At 43.8% G+C, this 16,889-nt stretch overlaps 2 protein-coding genes across 10 annotated transcripts in view; one reads left to right on the forward strand and one right to left on the reverse strand.

The window, feature by feature from the left end:
- The first annotated feature begins 482 nt into the window (after positions 1-482).
- On the forward strand, positions 483-10,412 carry esr1 (estrogen receptor 1). 2 transcript variants are annotated; one of them, XM_037448723.2, is made up of 11 exons: positions 483-606; positions 830-861; positions 1,258-1,671; positions 2,513-2,733; positions 3,371-3,487; positions 3,993-4,225; positions 4,314-4,467; positions 6,235-6,373; positions 7,120-7,253; positions 7,833-8,016; positions 8,901-10,412. In XM_037448723.2, the coding sequence occupies exons 3-11, from the start codon at positions 1,376-1,378 to the stop codon at positions 9,217-9,219; spliced, it is 1,797 nt and encodes a 598-aa protein (XP_037304620.2). In that variant the 5' UTR covers positions 483-606; positions 830-861; positions 1,258-1,375; the 3' UTR covers positions 9,220-10,412. The 2 variants fall into 2 exon arrangements, with proteins under 2 accessions (XP_037304620.2, XP_037304619.2); XM_037448722.2 differs by lacking the exons at positions 483-606; positions 830-861 and having other exon boundaries at positions 1,180-1,671.
- A 50-nt stretch (positions 10,413-10,462) lies between these two features.
- Positions 10,463-16,889, reverse strand: part of syne1a (spectrin repeat containing, nuclear envelope 1a) — a 114,788-nt gene continuing 108,361 nt past the window's right edge. For 6 of the 8 annotated variants that reach the window (XM_037448716.2, XM_037448715.2, XM_037448712.2 and 3 more), the window contains 9 exons: positions 16,364-16,497; positions 16,148-16,274; positions 15,855-16,066; positions 15,169-15,375; positions 14,822-14,950; positions 14,363-14,608; positions 14,146-14,235; positions 13,485-13,543; positions 10,463-11,862 (listed from right to left, as the gene is read on the reverse strand). In XM_037448716.2, coding sequence (XP_037304613.2) covers positions 11,586-11,862; positions 13,485-13,543; positions 14,146-14,235; positions 14,363-14,608; positions 14,822-14,950; positions 15,169-15,375; positions 15,855-16,066; positions 16,148-16,274; positions 16,364-16,497 — 1,481 coding nt within the window. In that variant the 3' untranslated portion in view covers positions 10,463-11,585. The remainder of the gene's footprint in view (positions 11,863-13,484; positions 13,544-14,145; positions 14,236-14,362; positions 14,609-14,821; positions 14,951-15,168; positions 15,376-15,854; positions 16,067-16,147; positions 16,275-16,363; positions 16,498-16,889) is intronic. The other 2 variants (XM_037448713.2, XM_037448718.2) reach the window with 2 other exon arrangements.

Genomic DNA, 16,889 nt, shown 5'->3' on the forward strand with positions numbered 1-16,889 from the left:
GAACAAATAGAATCCCAGACAATCACATTTCTAGAAGTTTAGTTCAGTAAATATGCACATTGAATTCTTAGATCTTTATTTAAATACTCTGCACATTTGCTTTGATTTGTTTATATATAGTGTTCTATTTTATCTGTGACTTGACCTGATCAAGTAATGATTAACTGGTCCACGTTGTGGAGTTATAATATCCTTCTTTCGATATAATGTCACTCAGAAAATAACAATTTTAGTTTTCTTCATATCTGCCCTTTTTAAGTTAATGTTTGTTAAAATATATAATTCATGTCATGCAGCATCTGATTAACATAACCATAAATTCCCTCATTTGGGATGGATTGTGTAATTATTGGCTGGTGAGATGAGATTTGACATCCTGCTCTGTTTGCTGTGTTATGGTGACCTGGCACCAAAACGCACTGAGGTTTGGTTATCGATTTGGCCCCTTCTTTAATTTGTTTATCCTGTTTTTAACCTTTCCCCTGTCCAACGTTGTGTTCAATGAGCCCAGCCAGATTTCCCAGAGTCAGCGAGAGCAGAGAGACGAGCGAAGAGCAAGAGCGAAGACTCACAGAAGCGGATTTGAGGATGAATCTTGTGTGAGAGGTGAGCGGCGTGCGATGGTGGATTTGGGCTTTTCTTTTAGCCACCATTGTTTAAAACCAGTGTCCGAATGTTTCTCTTTTCCACAGTGATTCAATTTACTGCAGTCTCAGGTGTATTCAATAATATGGCTACAAAAATAGGCCGGTCACACGTCATGCCGGTAGCTTGCAGGGTATCTGGTAAACATCCCTTTGCTACTTTACAGATGTCTTTTTTTTTCCAGGTGCCGGTTACAACCAGCAAAACATTTTCAAGGTAGGAAAAAGGTGAAGTTGGAGGGAAACATTTTATAGTTTTGTTGTGGGCAAAGTAGAGCAGGAGGTTATTTGGGAATCCCTGTTTCTCTGCCCATCTTTCTCGTTCTTATCCAACTAGCATGGGAGGAGCCTTTTTGCATGTCTTTTTTTTCCCCCGCTGCTCGGTGGGCGGAAGCCAGATAGGGCAAAGGGACTGGGAGAATAGTGGACCCTTCAAGTTGCCTGACGGGCTTTTGTTGGAATAGAGGCAGTAGATACAGAGTGGGAGAGAGAGTGGAAAGAGAGAGAGAGGGTGAGAGAGAGAGACACTCGTCTCCACTCCCCCTCCCAGAAATTGGAGAGCAAGTCTAAATCATGTTGCATATCCGTGCTGTTGTGCTGTGATGTTGCTCAGGCAGAGCCCGACGCAGAGCAGACCAGTACTCAGAGCCAGGACCAGCACAGCCCTCTCCGAACTGGAGACCCTCTCCCCGCAACATCCCTCGCCTCCACCACGTGCCCACTTCAGTGAAATGTATCCTGAAGAGAGCCGGGGGTCCGGAGGGGTAGCCACTGTGGACTTCCTGGAAGGGACATACGACTACGCTGCGCCCACCCCTGCCCCGACTCCTCTCTACAGCCACTCCACCCCGGGCTACTACTCTGCTCCCCTGGACTCCCACAGGCCGCCCTCAGACGGCAGCCTGCAGTCCCTGGGTAGTGGGCCCACCAGTCCCATAGTGTTTGTGCCCTCCAGCCCCAGACTCAGCCCCTTCTTGCCCCCACCCGGCCACCACTATTTGGAAACCACCTCGACGCACGTCTACAGGTGAGCGAACGCGACTTAGCTTTGGTCCCTGCAGTCGACGGAGGTGTTTGTTTGTGTGCTTGGACAGATGTCGTTTTTATCAACATGTATGAGTCACTGCCTTAATTCGTGGTGAATATTCACAATAACCTCTGCTTGGGTCTGATAGTTTGGTGAGTTTTATTTGGGCATTAATGATTATTAAACTGGAATGGAAGTTGCAATCAAAACGAGAGTTGACACTAGTCACATTTGTTTCGCCAATTTCTTTTATCTTTTTTGATTCCGGTACAAAGTTAAAGAATGATATCCATGAAAGAATAAATGATCACCTTAATTACTGGATTGTCTTTACTGACTTGTGTTTTTTTCTTATGAGTGGTAGTAGGGCATTAGTGCCACATTTAATTCAACTGCATTTATTATTATCTGTTCAGTCTTCACTATGCAGTTCTAAACAAAACATGATTATATGTGCATTGTTTTTTAGTCTTTGGCTTCAAACAAAACAACGGCACTATCTCAATAGAAGGGATCAAGCTTTGCCCTGGTTTCTAATTCCAGAGATTAAGGACTTTGTCAAGGACCTTGAGCAAGGAACAATACGTTAGAACAACTGAAGTACACGTACAGATTGCTTCCTGGCTCAGGTGTCTCTGCTACTGTCAAATTAAAGTTGTAATGATAAATAGGTAATTGCTTGCTCTTACTTTTACGATAAAAGATATTTATGAGAGAAATGTTTGCCACAGAAACAAATTGGACACGTTATTTTATGTGCATCAAAATGTCCCTGTCCTTGAAGATTTCTGAGATACAGTAATTGAACTGACCTGAAATCCACGTCATGTGACATGTCCAGTGTACCATCCAGTCAGCAGTCAGTGTCCAGAGAGGAGCAGTGCGCCACCAGCGACGAGTCGTACAGTCTGGGGGAGTCAGGGGCCGGAGCGGAGGCCGGGGGCTTTGAGATGGCCAAAGAGACGCGTTTCTGTGCCGTGTGCAGCGACTATGCCTCAGGGTACCACTACGGGGTGTGGTCCTGTGAGGGCTGCAAGGCCTTCTTCAAGAGGAGCATCCAGGGTAGGTGGTCTTTCTGCTTCACCCATTTGTGACCAGTGGATTTGAATCAGGGAGAGATAATGACTACAAAATGCTTAGACGTGAGCACTGTGGTGCTCTGCGGTCCATAGAAAATAGCATTTAGTGTGATTTAATCAAGAACATCCACATCAGTAAAGATCAAAGTCCCCTCAGCAGCTTATTAGGCTCATGGATTCCAAGTATAGTGGCTGTAACCTCAACAGAGAAATAAGCAAACAGTTGCTTAAAATTCTTTTGGATTTGTTAATTCAAGTTTTCGTTATTTTTATTTCCACTTCCAGGCTTTTGTCTTATCCGTGTTTGCATCTCATGTTGTTCATGCTACGTGATGTACAACCTCTATGTACTGCGCCTCTGTGTGCAGATAAACACTTCTGTTGTCACTTACAGCCATGTTTGTGATAAAAGATGCTCTGGCATATTGACGAGTTGTGTAATGTAGACGGGTCATACGGAAACCAATCGTCTCCATGGCAATGACACAGAGAAGTTTTAATTTTCTCCATCTCAGATCCATTTAAAATGGGAATAGAGTGTCCCCAGCTACTAAATAAAATAAATCTGATCCGAACACTGAAGTGGGGGTCTTGAAGTAATAGATTCTCTTCCATTTCAGGTCACAATGACTATATGTGCCCAGCGACCAATCAGTGTACTATTGACAGGAATCGGAGAAAGAGCTGCCAGGCTTGCCGTCTTAGAAAGTGCTATGAAGTGGGCATGATGAAAGGAGGTGGGTAGACACACTCCTATCTTTTCCCTTGTTTTATTTGACAAATGTAATTTTTCCAATTTGATGTCATTGACCAACATTATTTGAGTTTTTATTATTGGTTATCTTGGGTGTTTTTTCCTTACTTTTTAAAAAACTTTTTGTATATTGTTTTAATGCCATCAAACTCTCCACATTTGTGTTGCCCTGTTCTTAACAAATTTCAAAATGGCCATGTATCAACCATGGCCTTTTACTGAGAGGATTCGCACAAATAAGAGAGTCCTGGTGGATGCAGATAAGCTCAAGACTAACTTTAACATGACCTTGAAGTTATTTCCTCTTAAGGAGTAGGACAACTGATTAAAACACACCCACATTTTTGTTTTCATACTTCATGAATCCCTAAGGCATCCAAGTAATCTGCACTGCTGGACTTTGTGGTAAAAACAGGATATAAAGTTATGTGTGAGCGTCTCTGGGGTTTCTGTGTTTAATGTGTTAAAACCCTGCCGGGTGTTTTAAGGTGTGCGCAAGGACCGCGGCCGTGTACTGCGGCGGGACAAGAGACGCACTGGCCTCAGTGACCGAGACAAGGCCTCTAAGGACCTGGAGCACAGGGCGGTGCCCTCTCAGGACGGAAGGAAGCGCAGCAGCAGCAGCAGCGGCGGCGGCGGCAGCGGCGGTGGCAACGGCAGCAGCAGCGGCGGCGCTTGCGGTGGAGGAAAGTCGTTCCTGACCAGCATGCCTCCTGACCAGGTGCTCGCTCTCGTGGAGACACGTGTTACTTTGTTGTGGCGTTGTATCCGGTTACGTTCTTATTCCCACGTCCCTCCTGCGTCCCCAGGTGCTTCTGCTGCTCCAGTGTGCCGAGCCACCGATACTGTGCTCTCGTCAGAAGCTGAACCGACCCTACACCGAGGTCACCATGATGACCCTGCTCACCAACATGGCTGATAAGGAGCTGGTCCACATGATCGCTTGGGCCAAGAAGCTTCCAGGTACTGTATGGGCTGGCGAGGTGGTCACACCACGAGTTGATGCGCTTCAATAGTCCCCAGCACTAAAACCAATCAGACCCAATTTTCAAGATTTATGTTTTTTTAAATGTATTTTTTATTAAAGGTTACAAAAATGTAAATTGAAAGGAGGAGTAACTTTGCAGACCCTTGTACAAAATTCTTTAGCGGACTGTATCTGTTGATAGAGACAGATTGATGACATTGTTTTACTAGACGTGGAAATCTGGTGTTCGTGTTCATTTTTCGCCCGTAATTCGGCCGGAGTCTCTTGACATTTGCCGGCAGCCTGATAGCACTCATGGTCCATTAGCATCCAACACATCCTGTCTGTAGGAAACTATTACAGTTTGTTGTAAACTTTTTTTTTAATCATTTTTCAAAATGAGCCAAATGCCCTTTAACCTCACAGTTTGAGATCCAGTGAAACAGCTGTGATGTTTAACAGATTGTGTATATCCATTTATAACTTCCCTCAAACTATAACGTTGTTTATGACATGGCGTATGAGCGTACAGTTACATAATTATAAGCTCAGTTTTTATTAAAGTCAGGTCTGATGTTGTGTGGACATTAGTGATGATTGAGAGGGATATAAGTGCAGATTCTTTAGGGAATTGTTGCATGTTTGACCCGTAAAAGGCCTCCTGAAACACAGCATCTGTCAATGGATACATGATAAGTGGCTTCTCTTCTGCGGTGCAAACAAGTGTTGGATTGTAGAATTCTAGGTGAAATATAAGCCTCCCACGCAAACTTAATTTCCTCAACGGTCACTGACATCATCGGGACTTTGAGCCATAACTTCCAGTTTTAATAAAGTAAAATTCTCACTTTTGCTTGTCGCTTTTGATCGATATGGGAGACCTTGTTGAGGCAAATGTAGAGCCATTACAGCAATGGTGATTACAGTCGTCACCTTTGGGAGGATTGTTTTGCAAATCCCCAAGCACCCCGTAGAGCCTAAATGCAGTGTAGGACACATCACCCCTTGCATTTACACACACACACACACACACACAAGCTCCCTAAGTGAGCAAATCTTGATTTTGAGGTTTTACCACCTTGTGCGTCACTAAAAGCCGAAAGGCGCAGGGTTTTAATTGCGAGAGGTTCTAAACAAGGTGCAGAGGGGGACAATGGGAGTGAATTGGCTGTAATTACAGGTGAATTGAGACAGCTGAGTGCCAGTGATAAGCCTTTGCAAGGGTGCAGAGTGCTTTAATTTAAGTAGCCATTCGCTGGCAGATAATAATAGCATGTATGATTTTATTTTCATAAAAAGATTGAAGGTGTACAAAAAAAACATTTATTCAGCGCAGAGTCAACATCTCTTTGTCTTCGAAGAGAAAAAGTTTGATTTGTCAACTGCAGAAACACAATACACTCTTGATCATCCAAGTCTGCTTTCACCCAGGAGGTCTGAATGAGGAACCCCATTTAAATAATAACTCGATCCATATTTCAAACCTTCCGCTGTACAAACCCTTTGTGGACTGAGGAAACAAGATGTATTGAGTGCTCTCGGCCACCATTAACATTTTTACAAAGAGCAGCAAAAATAAGAAAACACTGGTGAATCTCTGAAACCAATGTGTGCGAGCAGATTGTGAACAAATAGTGAATTCTGAGATGTGCTCCTCTATAGTCCTCCATTGTCCAGTGTTGTTAGTCAAAGGGCTTCGCCTTGTTCCCTTCCCCAGAACACTCGTACTGATGCACCGTACGTGTGATTGTGTGTGTTTCTAGGTTTCCTGCAGCTGGGCCTCCACGACCAGGTGCAACTGCTGGAGAGCTCGTGGCTGGAGGTGCTGATGATCGGGCTCATCTGGAGGTCCATCCACTGCCCCGGAAAACTCATCTTCGCACAGGACCTGATCATCGACAGGTAGCCAGGGATACACGGCCAACTTCTTCTTCCTCTTCTTAAACCCCTTTTTCTCTGTACGCGGTTTGCCTCCCTGTTTCTCCATCTGTTCTCTCGCACACATCTTATGAGTGATACATCAGCATCAATTTTCTATTTCACACCTTTTGCAGCCATTGTGCCGCCCCAAGAGTGTCGCTAATTGCATGTCCCCCGCCGAGTAGAGAGCAGCCTCTTCCCCCCCCCCCCCCCCCCCCAAACACCCCTGATCATTACTGTGCTGAGCTGGCAACCAGACCAGAGATTTAATAAAGGACTCAATGCAAGGAATGAGGGAAAAAGAAGGAGGAGGAGGAGGAGGAGGAGGAGGAGGAGGAGAGAGCTAAATGACAAACAGACAAAAACATAGACATGCAGACATGGATTTCTCCTTTAGTCTGCACAGCCTGTTCCCTACGTTTCTCCCCACGTTCACAATGAACAAGATGGCCAGACCCCCAGTTTCCACCTCTGAGAGACAAGGATGAAGGGGACATGCAGACGGACAGCTTTTACCCTGCGATGTGTCCGATGGTCCCGTTTGGACACGATGACTCAAACGCTCCTCTCTCGCGCTCTTAACCACCGGCTATTATCAGTGTTTCTGTCACTTCACTGACAAAGGGAGCGTTACGGCCATTCACTCCGTCACGTGTTCATCTGGCCTCTCTTTGGATAGCTTTAAAGACAAAATAAAAACATTCGTTCTCCTAAATTCTGCCCTCCAGAAACGAAGGCGACTGCGTCGAGGGCATGGCGGAGATCTTCGACATGCTGCTGGCCACCGCTTCCCGCTTCCGCTTGCTCAAACTCAAACCGGAGGAGTTCGTCTGCCTCAAAGCGATCATCTTGCTTAACTCCGGTGAGGCGACCTGTCTGCATGTGCGTTTCTGTAGCTGTCGATTTTTGATTCCACACGACTTTGTCGCAGGTTTCGGTTCCCGTTCCCGCGGGAGTAGACGGTGAACAGAGTCGAACCACCGAACTACACCCACAGTCGTGTCGCTCTGAGCGCCACTCGGACACATTAGGCGAACACAGTGTTCTAGAAAGGCCTGTGCCCTTAATATGCTCGATAACTGTTCCCATGACAACCCGAGGCAACATGAGGCCCGTGTTTGTCCCGGAGATTGAGATATTCTATATGGGAAACTGAGTGGCCTGAAATACCAACGGGATGACACAGCAGGTACAGCTGCTGGAGCCGGATGATGTTTGATTGCTGCGTGGGCAAAACTGCATCTTTAATTAATGCTGTGCTCTAGTGAAGCGCATCTCTCATCAAGATCAAGCTGTTGTTTTTATTTTTGAAACTGTTGCAAGTAGAGCTTTTCTTTTATCACATTAGTATAGCAGATCTTTCTCTATATCAGCTTTTTCAGTCACTATTCAATTTAGGACATTCACATTTACATCTTCTATTTTTTTTCCCCCCCGTCAGGAGCCTTTTCTTTCTGCACAGGCACGATGGAGCCCCTCCACGACACCGCAGCGGTTCAGCACATGCTGGACACCATCACAGACACGCTCATACATCACATCAGCCAATCAGGTTGCTCGGTGCAGCAGCAGTCGAGACGGCAGGCCCAGCTGCTCCTCTTGCTCTCCCACATCAGACACATGAGGTGAAATTGAATTATGAAATATCTCATTTGCTTTTACCATGGTAACAGTCTGTCCTTTTCAACATATTGTGCAGAGAAACATGTTTCAGTAATCTAAAGTGGTTCTTTGAAGTTGTAGGAGCTTAACCGATGAATTCTTTATAAGGGTTAGGGATATTTCTTGACACATGGACGGCGGGCCTTTCATCGATGACTTGTTGTCGATTACTATGGATGTCTGAACTCACTCACTCATTCACCTCTCCCTACTCACTGTGCATAGTTCTACCTTATGGATTATGTAGGGAGTTTAGAATAGTCGTCTCATTTCCCATCTCTGTTTCATTGCTATAGTACATACGATGCAATAAACTATGCAAAGACATTTTTAATGACATTTTTATTAAAGATACTATAACATTTTTTCGTGACATACTAAACTATGACAATATCTATTTTTTCATGACATTTTTAGGACCTATACAATAACATTTTTCATGACATTTGAATGACTTACTATGACATTTCTATTTACATTTTATTAATAATATACTATTACATCCATGACTTTTAATGACATACTGTACTCTGACATTTTAGTGTGACATCTACGACATACTAAGCTATGACATTTTCATGACATACTATACTATGACAATTCTTATGTCATTTTGACAACAAACTATACTATGACAAGACAAACCAACATTTTCATGATATTTTTATTAAATACTAAAGTATACTATGCCTTTTTAAATGACATATTTATGACAGCTTTACTAGCCTTCATGTTACATTGAAACTGGGTTTCTCCATCAGCTGACCCATATGACGTGTAACTGAAAATGTCCCAAATCATTAAATTATTTTAATTTTTTATTATTTTTCTTTTCTTTTCCCTGCAGCAACAAAGGCATGGAGCATCTCTACAGCATGAAGTGCAAGAACAAAGTGCCCCTGTACGACCTGCTGCTCGAGATGCTGGATGCTCACCGCCTCCACCGGCCAGACAAAGCAGGTGAGCCGTGGCTCCAGGCTGACGGAGAGCCTCTCTTCTCCACCACCATGAACAGCAGCAGCAGCAGCGGCGCCAGCGGCGGCGGCGGCGGCTCCTCCTCCGGTGGCTCCTGTGCAGGACCCCGAGTTGCCCACGAGGTTCCGATCAGAGCCCCCACAGTCCTGCAGTACGGAGGGTCCCCTCCTGATTGCACCCACGTCTTATGAGACGGAGCACAGCAAGGGTCATCCGGAGGTCACAGATACGCGTCGTGCCTAATGAGAGGGACATGTAATGGTTGTATTTTAATTCATTTCATGAGATAATTATTTATAAATTTCTGTGATTTTATAGTTAAAGCTGTATATTTTTCCCTTGCAGTCCTCAATTCACTAAAATCTGCGCGTAAATGCAGTTAATCTTTTATACTGTGACTTTGAGTCGGCTTCTTATTATTAAAACGGCAGGTGTGAAGTCACGTTGTGGCACTCTGTTTGCTTTGAAGTGACGAGCAGCTGATATATTTTTATTTGCCTTGACCAAAGTGCACTTCCTCTGTGTTAAGAGGCTATTGTGCTTTATTTTTATTTTTACATAATAAGAATGATTATGTACTTAACTATGATAAAACCAGATTAAATAACTAATTTATTTTGTGTTTAAATTACAATATGTTAACCACTTAACATCAGGTATTGTGCGCACACAAATTTAAAATGACATGTAAATCCTTCTAATGATGAAATAAGGGTGAATTGTGAAATGATCAGTGACAAAGGATATATTTTAATTAGCCAAAGATTGTCCCCATAGCAACAGCTTTTTGCTTGTAATTAGTTTGTTCTTTATGCTTACCAGCACCAGGTTTTTTTCTGACTTTGCCTTAATTATGTGTTTGTGTGGCGCAGAGAAGTTGCTCCACTCTGATTTCTTGCATAGATTCTTGACTTAATGCAGTTATTTCAAACCTACAACCTGTTCATCCACTAGTTACATTTAGACTGGCTGGATTTAAACACCTAATGTGAGTGCCCATATGAGATTGTTTTTTATTTCTGTTTAAATGGACACATGTATCAGATTGTCTAGAACATATTGACTGTCAAGGAACTGCAACCTCACTATTTGGCATTTTTGCTTGAAAAATGACTAATTGCCAAATAGTTCTTGAACATATTCCTCTGAAATTGATTTGTTGTTAAAGCCGTCCCCTTTAGCAACCTGGACGTTAAGTCAGGTATGTTGCTAGGAAAGAAATACTTGAGAAAAAGAGGACAAAAGTGTAGTTTCAAGTCGTGAATCTGGGGTTTGTGCCACTAAGACAATACATAGAAGTAAATGATAATAATTCAAGTCCAGGCAGGTCGAACTGACATGTCACTGGTGTACTGTCCATACAAATAAAAGCGTGGGGAAAATATTGTTTATCACCGTTTCTTCTTCTTATCCCAAAGTCAAGAGTATGCAGAGTTAAATATTTCATGTTTTATTATTTGCAAAGAGTATTCATGAATTTCATGAGCATTAGCAAACTGTACATACATAAATAACATTTCCATATTTCATCATGTTTTTTTTTTTACAGATTCTGATGCGCAGAATAATTATCGCAGTCATTACAAAGCTCACTAATTGATGTCAGGGTCTACTAAACACTAGTGATTGTTTGGCTTTTTTAAAAGCAGGGGACTTTCAAACAGAACGATACAAAAATAACTGCCTGTGATCAAAAGGCATTTCAACAAACATACTTCTATCAGTTAAGAGCCATCATTTTTTCATCCCCAAATAATTAAATACTGAAATTAAAAAACGGAATAAAGGCCTGAAGTTATTGGGGAAAGAAGTCGGCCTTCCTTGGCTGGACGGCTTCAGAGCAGTACCTCAGACAGTGATGTCAGTGCTACGGGTTCAGTTTCAGTTTTACCGCATTCAGAAGACGTTTCCAATAAAATGATTCAAGCATGAAACGTCAAGCTCCCCCTTTAGAAAGTAATCCTCGAGCTGATTTTTATGCCGTTTCAGTCGTCGGGTTGTGAAAGTGTTTTTTTCAAATGTGTTGGTAACAAACCTCACATCTCAGACTGAATGATTGCTACTGAAACTGCAAGTCTACTGTACACTTAGGCACAATATCCCACACTCAAGGGAGTTCTTTAGTTCAATCAATACTGAATACAATCTATAAACGGATTGAACGTTAAATAAATAGTAGCAGCCCTGGATATCATGGACAAAAAGCACGGTCAACTTTGGCGCCCAACATACAGCATATAAATAGTGCTTTGTTCTCATTCTTTTCTTCTCGAAAAATAATACACACATTTAGTTTAAAACAGCAGGGAATACCTAGATTGAGAAAAGGGGTTCTCCCACTGGATTTCGATCTATTCCAGAGAGTGGATCTAAAGGGTTTAGGTGGTTTAGGGGTGTGCAATGTAACAGAGAGAAGTCTTTGTATCACCTCTGAATCACTTCATAAAGCATGATAGCCCCCCAGAAGGGGCAGAGTCTGTTGCTTCAGGGCACTGGGTGAAGAGGAAACATTCAGTGGAGTCCTTAGCAAAGCAGTTGGTAAATATTCAGCTGCTTCTCAGATGGGTGGAGGTCCGTTGGTGTAGCGCAACATGGGGTGGAAGGAGCGAGCAAAGTTGTTGGCGTGGTGGCAGCTGTAGTCCTCCTCCGTCATGGGCACCAGGCAGGCGAGACCAATCAAGAGCAGGAGGATCAACTGGACGGGAAGCGCAGCCCTGAGGACCCGCAGCAGGAAGGACTGGCCTTTTGAGGAGGAGGAGGAGGAGGAGGAAACGCCATCCGGAAGGTCAGAACGGGAGGAAACGCAGCCAGCGGCGCCTGGTGATCTGCTCCGGCTGCCGGAAGACACAGAGTTGAGTTAAACACAGAAGAGAACAGACCCGAGCTCACTAGCCTTTGCAAATCAAGTGAAGTCAAAATCCCTTGAAATTGTTGTTTTTATAATTTAAGGTTTTGGTGATAGTGGAAGGGGCCTTCACCCTCAGAGTCATTGTGTTTTGGATCTTGGAATACTGTTTACAGATTATGTACGTTTCCAGAAAGCTGATCCAATCAATGGGAAGCACGTTAAGACAAAGGCCAGATTTTCCTTTGTTTGAGCGGCGTTAAAATGTGTAATTTGTAACTGACAAAAGCATTTCTAAATAAATTATCAGATATCTTTAATCGATTTTATAGAAAAAATAATCTTTGGTTAATAAATCTGGCAATTCTTAGATTTCAAAAGGGGCAAAACCAACATGTTTGCAAATACTACTTCACCCACGTCTGACCAATGAAAGCCTCAACAAACAGGAAGGAAATTGAAGATGCATCTAAAAGTCCCAAATTCAAACGTCAAAGATTGAAAGAGTCACAAAGTTGAACACAGACACAAATGAGGACAGTAGACCTGCATACGTACACCAAACGGGCACAAACACACACAGAAGACACTGCGTCTCTCTGGGGGGAAACACTCTCATTCCAGAGAGAGGCAGGAGGAAAGCCAATCGGCTCTGCGCCGGATTTCCACGGTTAAAGCCAAGACTCGAGGGAAGAAACAGCGTGTTCTCACCAACTCGTCCTCAAAGAGGATCCCTCACACTACAGCCTTCTATTTTAGGCCTCCTGGATGCTACAACATGGCTGCTGCAAGCACACACGAGCAACAGTACACATTCGTATATGTAGTTCATGGCACTGCCTCATGCGTTGCTGGATTTTTGTCTCCAAAAGCCAGTTCACAGGAGATAGAGAGTACTTGCTTTGCATATAAAAGGACAACACTTGTGCAAGACTTGATTTGGAAGAGTCTTCACTGTTTTTTGTTGTTGTTGTTGGTGTTTATAATAATGACAGAGAGTTAGATCAGAACTATCAGAGAGTCAGAGGTGGGTGAGTTAAGATATCTGGAAAGGAAACGTAGGAATCAAGGTGGGAGTTAAGGTAGAAGGAAAAAGAGCAGGAATTATTGCATCATCTCCTCCTTTTAACTATGAAGACAATAAAACGGGAAGGAAACACACCAAAAAAAAGAAAGGACGGAGCTAAAGGAACAAGGGCTGAGGGGTCAGCGGGATTCAGATAACGACATCTAGTGGAGGAGAGTGTCAGTCACTCGGAGACAAAAGGCAAAAAGTATGACAAGGCAGTATTTCATGATGCCATTCAAGAAGCAGCAGGGCAAAGAGAAGCAGTGAGGTAAAACATTTAAAGGAGAAGGGGAGCGATTCCCCACTCGTTTAAGAGCTGATAACATGGTCTCAAGAACATGGGAGCATCATGGAACACAGGGTTAAAGCCCGAAAACAGATCAATAAGAGAAGCTAAAAATCAGATATTTTACAGTAGGTAAGTAAGTAGCTTAATAAGATTCATTGATTTTCTCATGGATTGAATGAGTAGAAGTAGGGTTTCTAGGCATAGCTTTGGTTCCATCATCATCCCACGTTTCTAGAGTCCAGGAGAGAGGTACCTGTGACGCGGGCCGCTCTTAGGGTGTCCTTGGTGGGCCTGACTACTTTTGCCTCGAGGCTGTACCGCGTAATGAGCAGGGAGGTGTAAAAGAAAGAAAAGAATGTTTCAGTCAAGGGCAAATGAAGACAAAGCCTCAGATGAGAGAAAAACATAAAGAGCCATAACATCGCTGGAGGAGGAATCATCAACAATAAAAGAGCAGCAACATAAACAATGACGGTGATTGACTTTCAGATCCAAGAAATCTGGCTTCTCTAGACTAATTTAGTTTAAGTCAAGAGAAAATTACATAATTAAATATGCATAACCGTTAAAGTTCAATAGTTATAATACAGAGCAATTTTTGTATTTCCTTTATCTATGAATTCCAAAATGAGACCTAAACTTTGCTATTACAGAACACGTTTATCACATGGAACGAAAAGCCAGGTTTTCTTGTACATTTTTAGCAGATCAACATGATGTAGGCAGCAAAAACATCTAAACAAGGGAGGGTTGGGAGGGGGGCAGCAAAACATAATTTCAGGTACACGTCAGTACAGCAAAAACATTTAAATTATCCATAAAAATAATATGGGGTAGTCAAGTTAGAATAAGTGAGTGGGTGGAATTTGACGTTAGTCTTAGTGAGGAGGGAGCATTACGAGGGGAAACATTACCGCTCGCTTGCGACTTTTGACAGTCACCTCTGACTCGGCACCAGCTGATCCACAGATTTCTGACCTGCCAACAGGCAACGCTAAGCAATCCTGAAAAAAACCCATAAACAACAACAGTCACTACAGCGCTTTGATCAAAATAAGACTGCTTCAAATGGAGAGGAAGCCATTATTATTTGATACATAAAGTAACCACTCGTGGGGTGTTTCTTCCGACCTGCCGCGTGTCCGTGGTCTCCAGCCTCCTCTCCAGCGCCTCGAGGTCCGAGCCGACCTCCCTAAGGAGCAGCCTCAGCCTGTTCAAGATCACGTGCACCTTCTCCCGGGCCTCCAGACACTCGCTGCCCTGAGCCTGGATCTGCTCCGAGGCCGGCGGCGGTTTGGTGTTGACCAGCAGCTGAGCTGACAGCTCCTGAAGAGACGATACCTTCTGCTGTGAGTCCAGCAGCTCTCGCTGGATTTTCTGCAGAGAAAACAAACAAAGAGACGGAGGAATCAGCAACTCTGGTTGCATATATTTCCGCAATTATAAAGAACTCCTTTCGGCTTTATATGCCTAGTCATTTCTATATACATTTTTAAGATTTGACATTCTATGAATGCTAGTTTAAGGGAGGGATTCATATTGAAGAACTTTGAGTCTGCTTTACACAAACCTCGTATTAGAAGGACATACCGTCAGTGTTTTGTGATGCGCTCGCAATGCGTCACGGCTCAGTTTGGGGGGGACCGGCACCACCTCGTTCCTCCTGCGGTCGATGTTCTCCAGCCACAGCAGCAGGCCGTGGCTCATCTCATGGAACTCCTGAAATGTGTTTTTAGCATTGTTATGACATGTCATAGTATAGTATTGTATGTCATAAAAAGTCTTCATATGGAGTAATTAGGAAAGTGAAATAAAATGTAATTAAACGGTCTCTTAATTCTTGTTTCATAAATTAATATACAAGGAGATGACTTTAGCTCCAGACAAAGAAGATAAAATGTATTAAAAAGTAATTATTTTTTTTAGTATTATGTTACCTGGCACTGCATCAGCGCCCTCTGTAGCTCCTCCCGCCAGTGCTCCAGGGAGGAACCTAGTCGATCCCAGCGCGTGTTCATCTCTTTCAGCCTGTCCCTCAACTCCCACGCCTCCTCGGAGTCAGGCTCTGATTGGAAGAACTCGGCACTGCTCAGATTAATGGACAGGACCTCTGACTTGTGGGCATCCACCCCTCTCAGCAGCTCCTGAGGGTTTGTATCAGAAGGGGGAAGTAATCAAAACAGCATCTGCATGCGGTAGATTATTTAATCAGGAAACAGGCCAGACTGACCCACAAGAGTGCGCTGAGAAAACATTATATATCAACAAAAGTTTAGTTTGATCTGCCATCATTAGGGCTCAGAGAGGATGTTTTATAGAATACGGGTATCTTACCAATTAAGAGCAGCTATACAAAGTATTGAGGAGTCACTGCAGACAAACTGTATTTCTTGTTTCTTAAAGTATGCTGTTCAGGGCCAAGGATGGACTAAAGCTGAAAACTGCAAAACCTTTGCCAATTTCCAAATGCAACCAAAAGGAGTTCATAACAACAGCTTCTTAGAAATCGCATTGTTCTGCTGCGCCGGGGATTTTGGCCAACAGATGAAACTACGACGTGTGAAGTACTATTCAGTTGAGTAGCGTAGGAGAAACTCTTGAAACGGACACTGAGGAAACAAACCTTGAGCTTCTTGATCCTCTGCTGGATGGTGTGTATGTCGGTGCTGAGCTGGAGCCCTCGCAGCTGGTGGAGTTCAGCCTCAGACTCACCCAACCAGCCCCACATGGTCTGCAGATCGGACATCAGCTGCTGCCACTGCTGCAGGTTCTGCTTGTGCTTGTGCTTGTCGCTCAGAGTCTGAGCCTGAATCAGCTCCCAGCGCTTGATCACACCTGAAGGACAAGAGTGGAACTAGGCTCACATGCCATTTATAGGAGAGGAAGAAAATCCGTCAGGAAATGTGTGTAACTGACCTGCACTTTGAGTGTCGGTGCTGGTGGGGTTGGTGAGTCCTGGCAGGTCGTCCTCGTCTTCAGTCAGCTCTCCCTCCGCCCTCTTCACGGCATCTATGCTGCCTCGACACTCTCCCATCAGACGCATCTGGAGGGATGATGTTATTGACAAACGTTTTGGCTTGTAACGAAAGTTAGTACAACCCCATGTGCCGCGTCAGAGTGTGGCGGACTCACGTAGCCCATGTACGTGGAGTCGACGTCGGGGCTGGAGCTGTTGACGGTGGACTCCCTCTGCTGGAGGTGGTATCGCCCCGCATCCAGAGCCTGATCCAGCTGTCTGAGACTGGCCTCCAGCTGGCCCGACTCACCTGCACAGAGGCCACAACAAGGTCAGGAAAAGTAGGATGTTATGGGGCAGATATTTTAACGTCTTTTCATTAGCATGCTGTTTTGGTGCGGAGACGGCATGCATTAGTCTGACATTGAAAATAACAAAAAACAAGTCTGGGTTTTATTATATCGTATTTATAGCGATATTAGATATACCAAAAAACACACGCACTATTAAAGATGCAATGGTTTAGATTAGCATTTAGTGACCTGGACTTCAGCATGCAACAATGTCCTTTGCACTTTAAACATGCCGACATTTATCCGGATGATGGGACATGCAATCGGAACAATGCCTCCTTGTGCGGGGACAATAAATAAAGAATAAAGAAAATCAGTGTTTTAGTGGATGTTTATGGCATGCTCTCAT

The sequence above is a fragment of the Pungitius pungitius genome, chromosome 20 (genome assembly GCF_949316345.1).
Source record: "Pungitius pungitius chromosome 20, fPunPun2.1, whole genome shotgun sequence".
In the NCBI taxonomy this organism is placed as follows: domain Eukaryota; kingdom Metazoa; phylum Chordata; class Actinopteri; order Perciformes; family Gasterosteidae; genus Pungitius; species Pungitius pungitius.

Excerpts from the sequence above, each read along its gene's own strand:
- esr1 (XM_037448722.2), top strand. The coding sequence starts at position 1,247 with ATGTTGCTCAGGCAGAGCCCGACGCAGAGCAGACCAGTACTCAGAGCC. Across the intron at positions 3,488-3,992 it reads AGTGGGCATGATGAAAGGAG|GTGTGCGCAAGGACCGCGGC; the intron begins GTGGGTAGACAC and ends GGGTGTTTTAAG. Across the intron at positions 7,254-7,832 it reads GATCATCTTGCTTAACTCCG|GAGCCTTTTCTTTCTGCACA; the intron begins GTGAGGCGACCT and ends CCCCCCCGTCAG.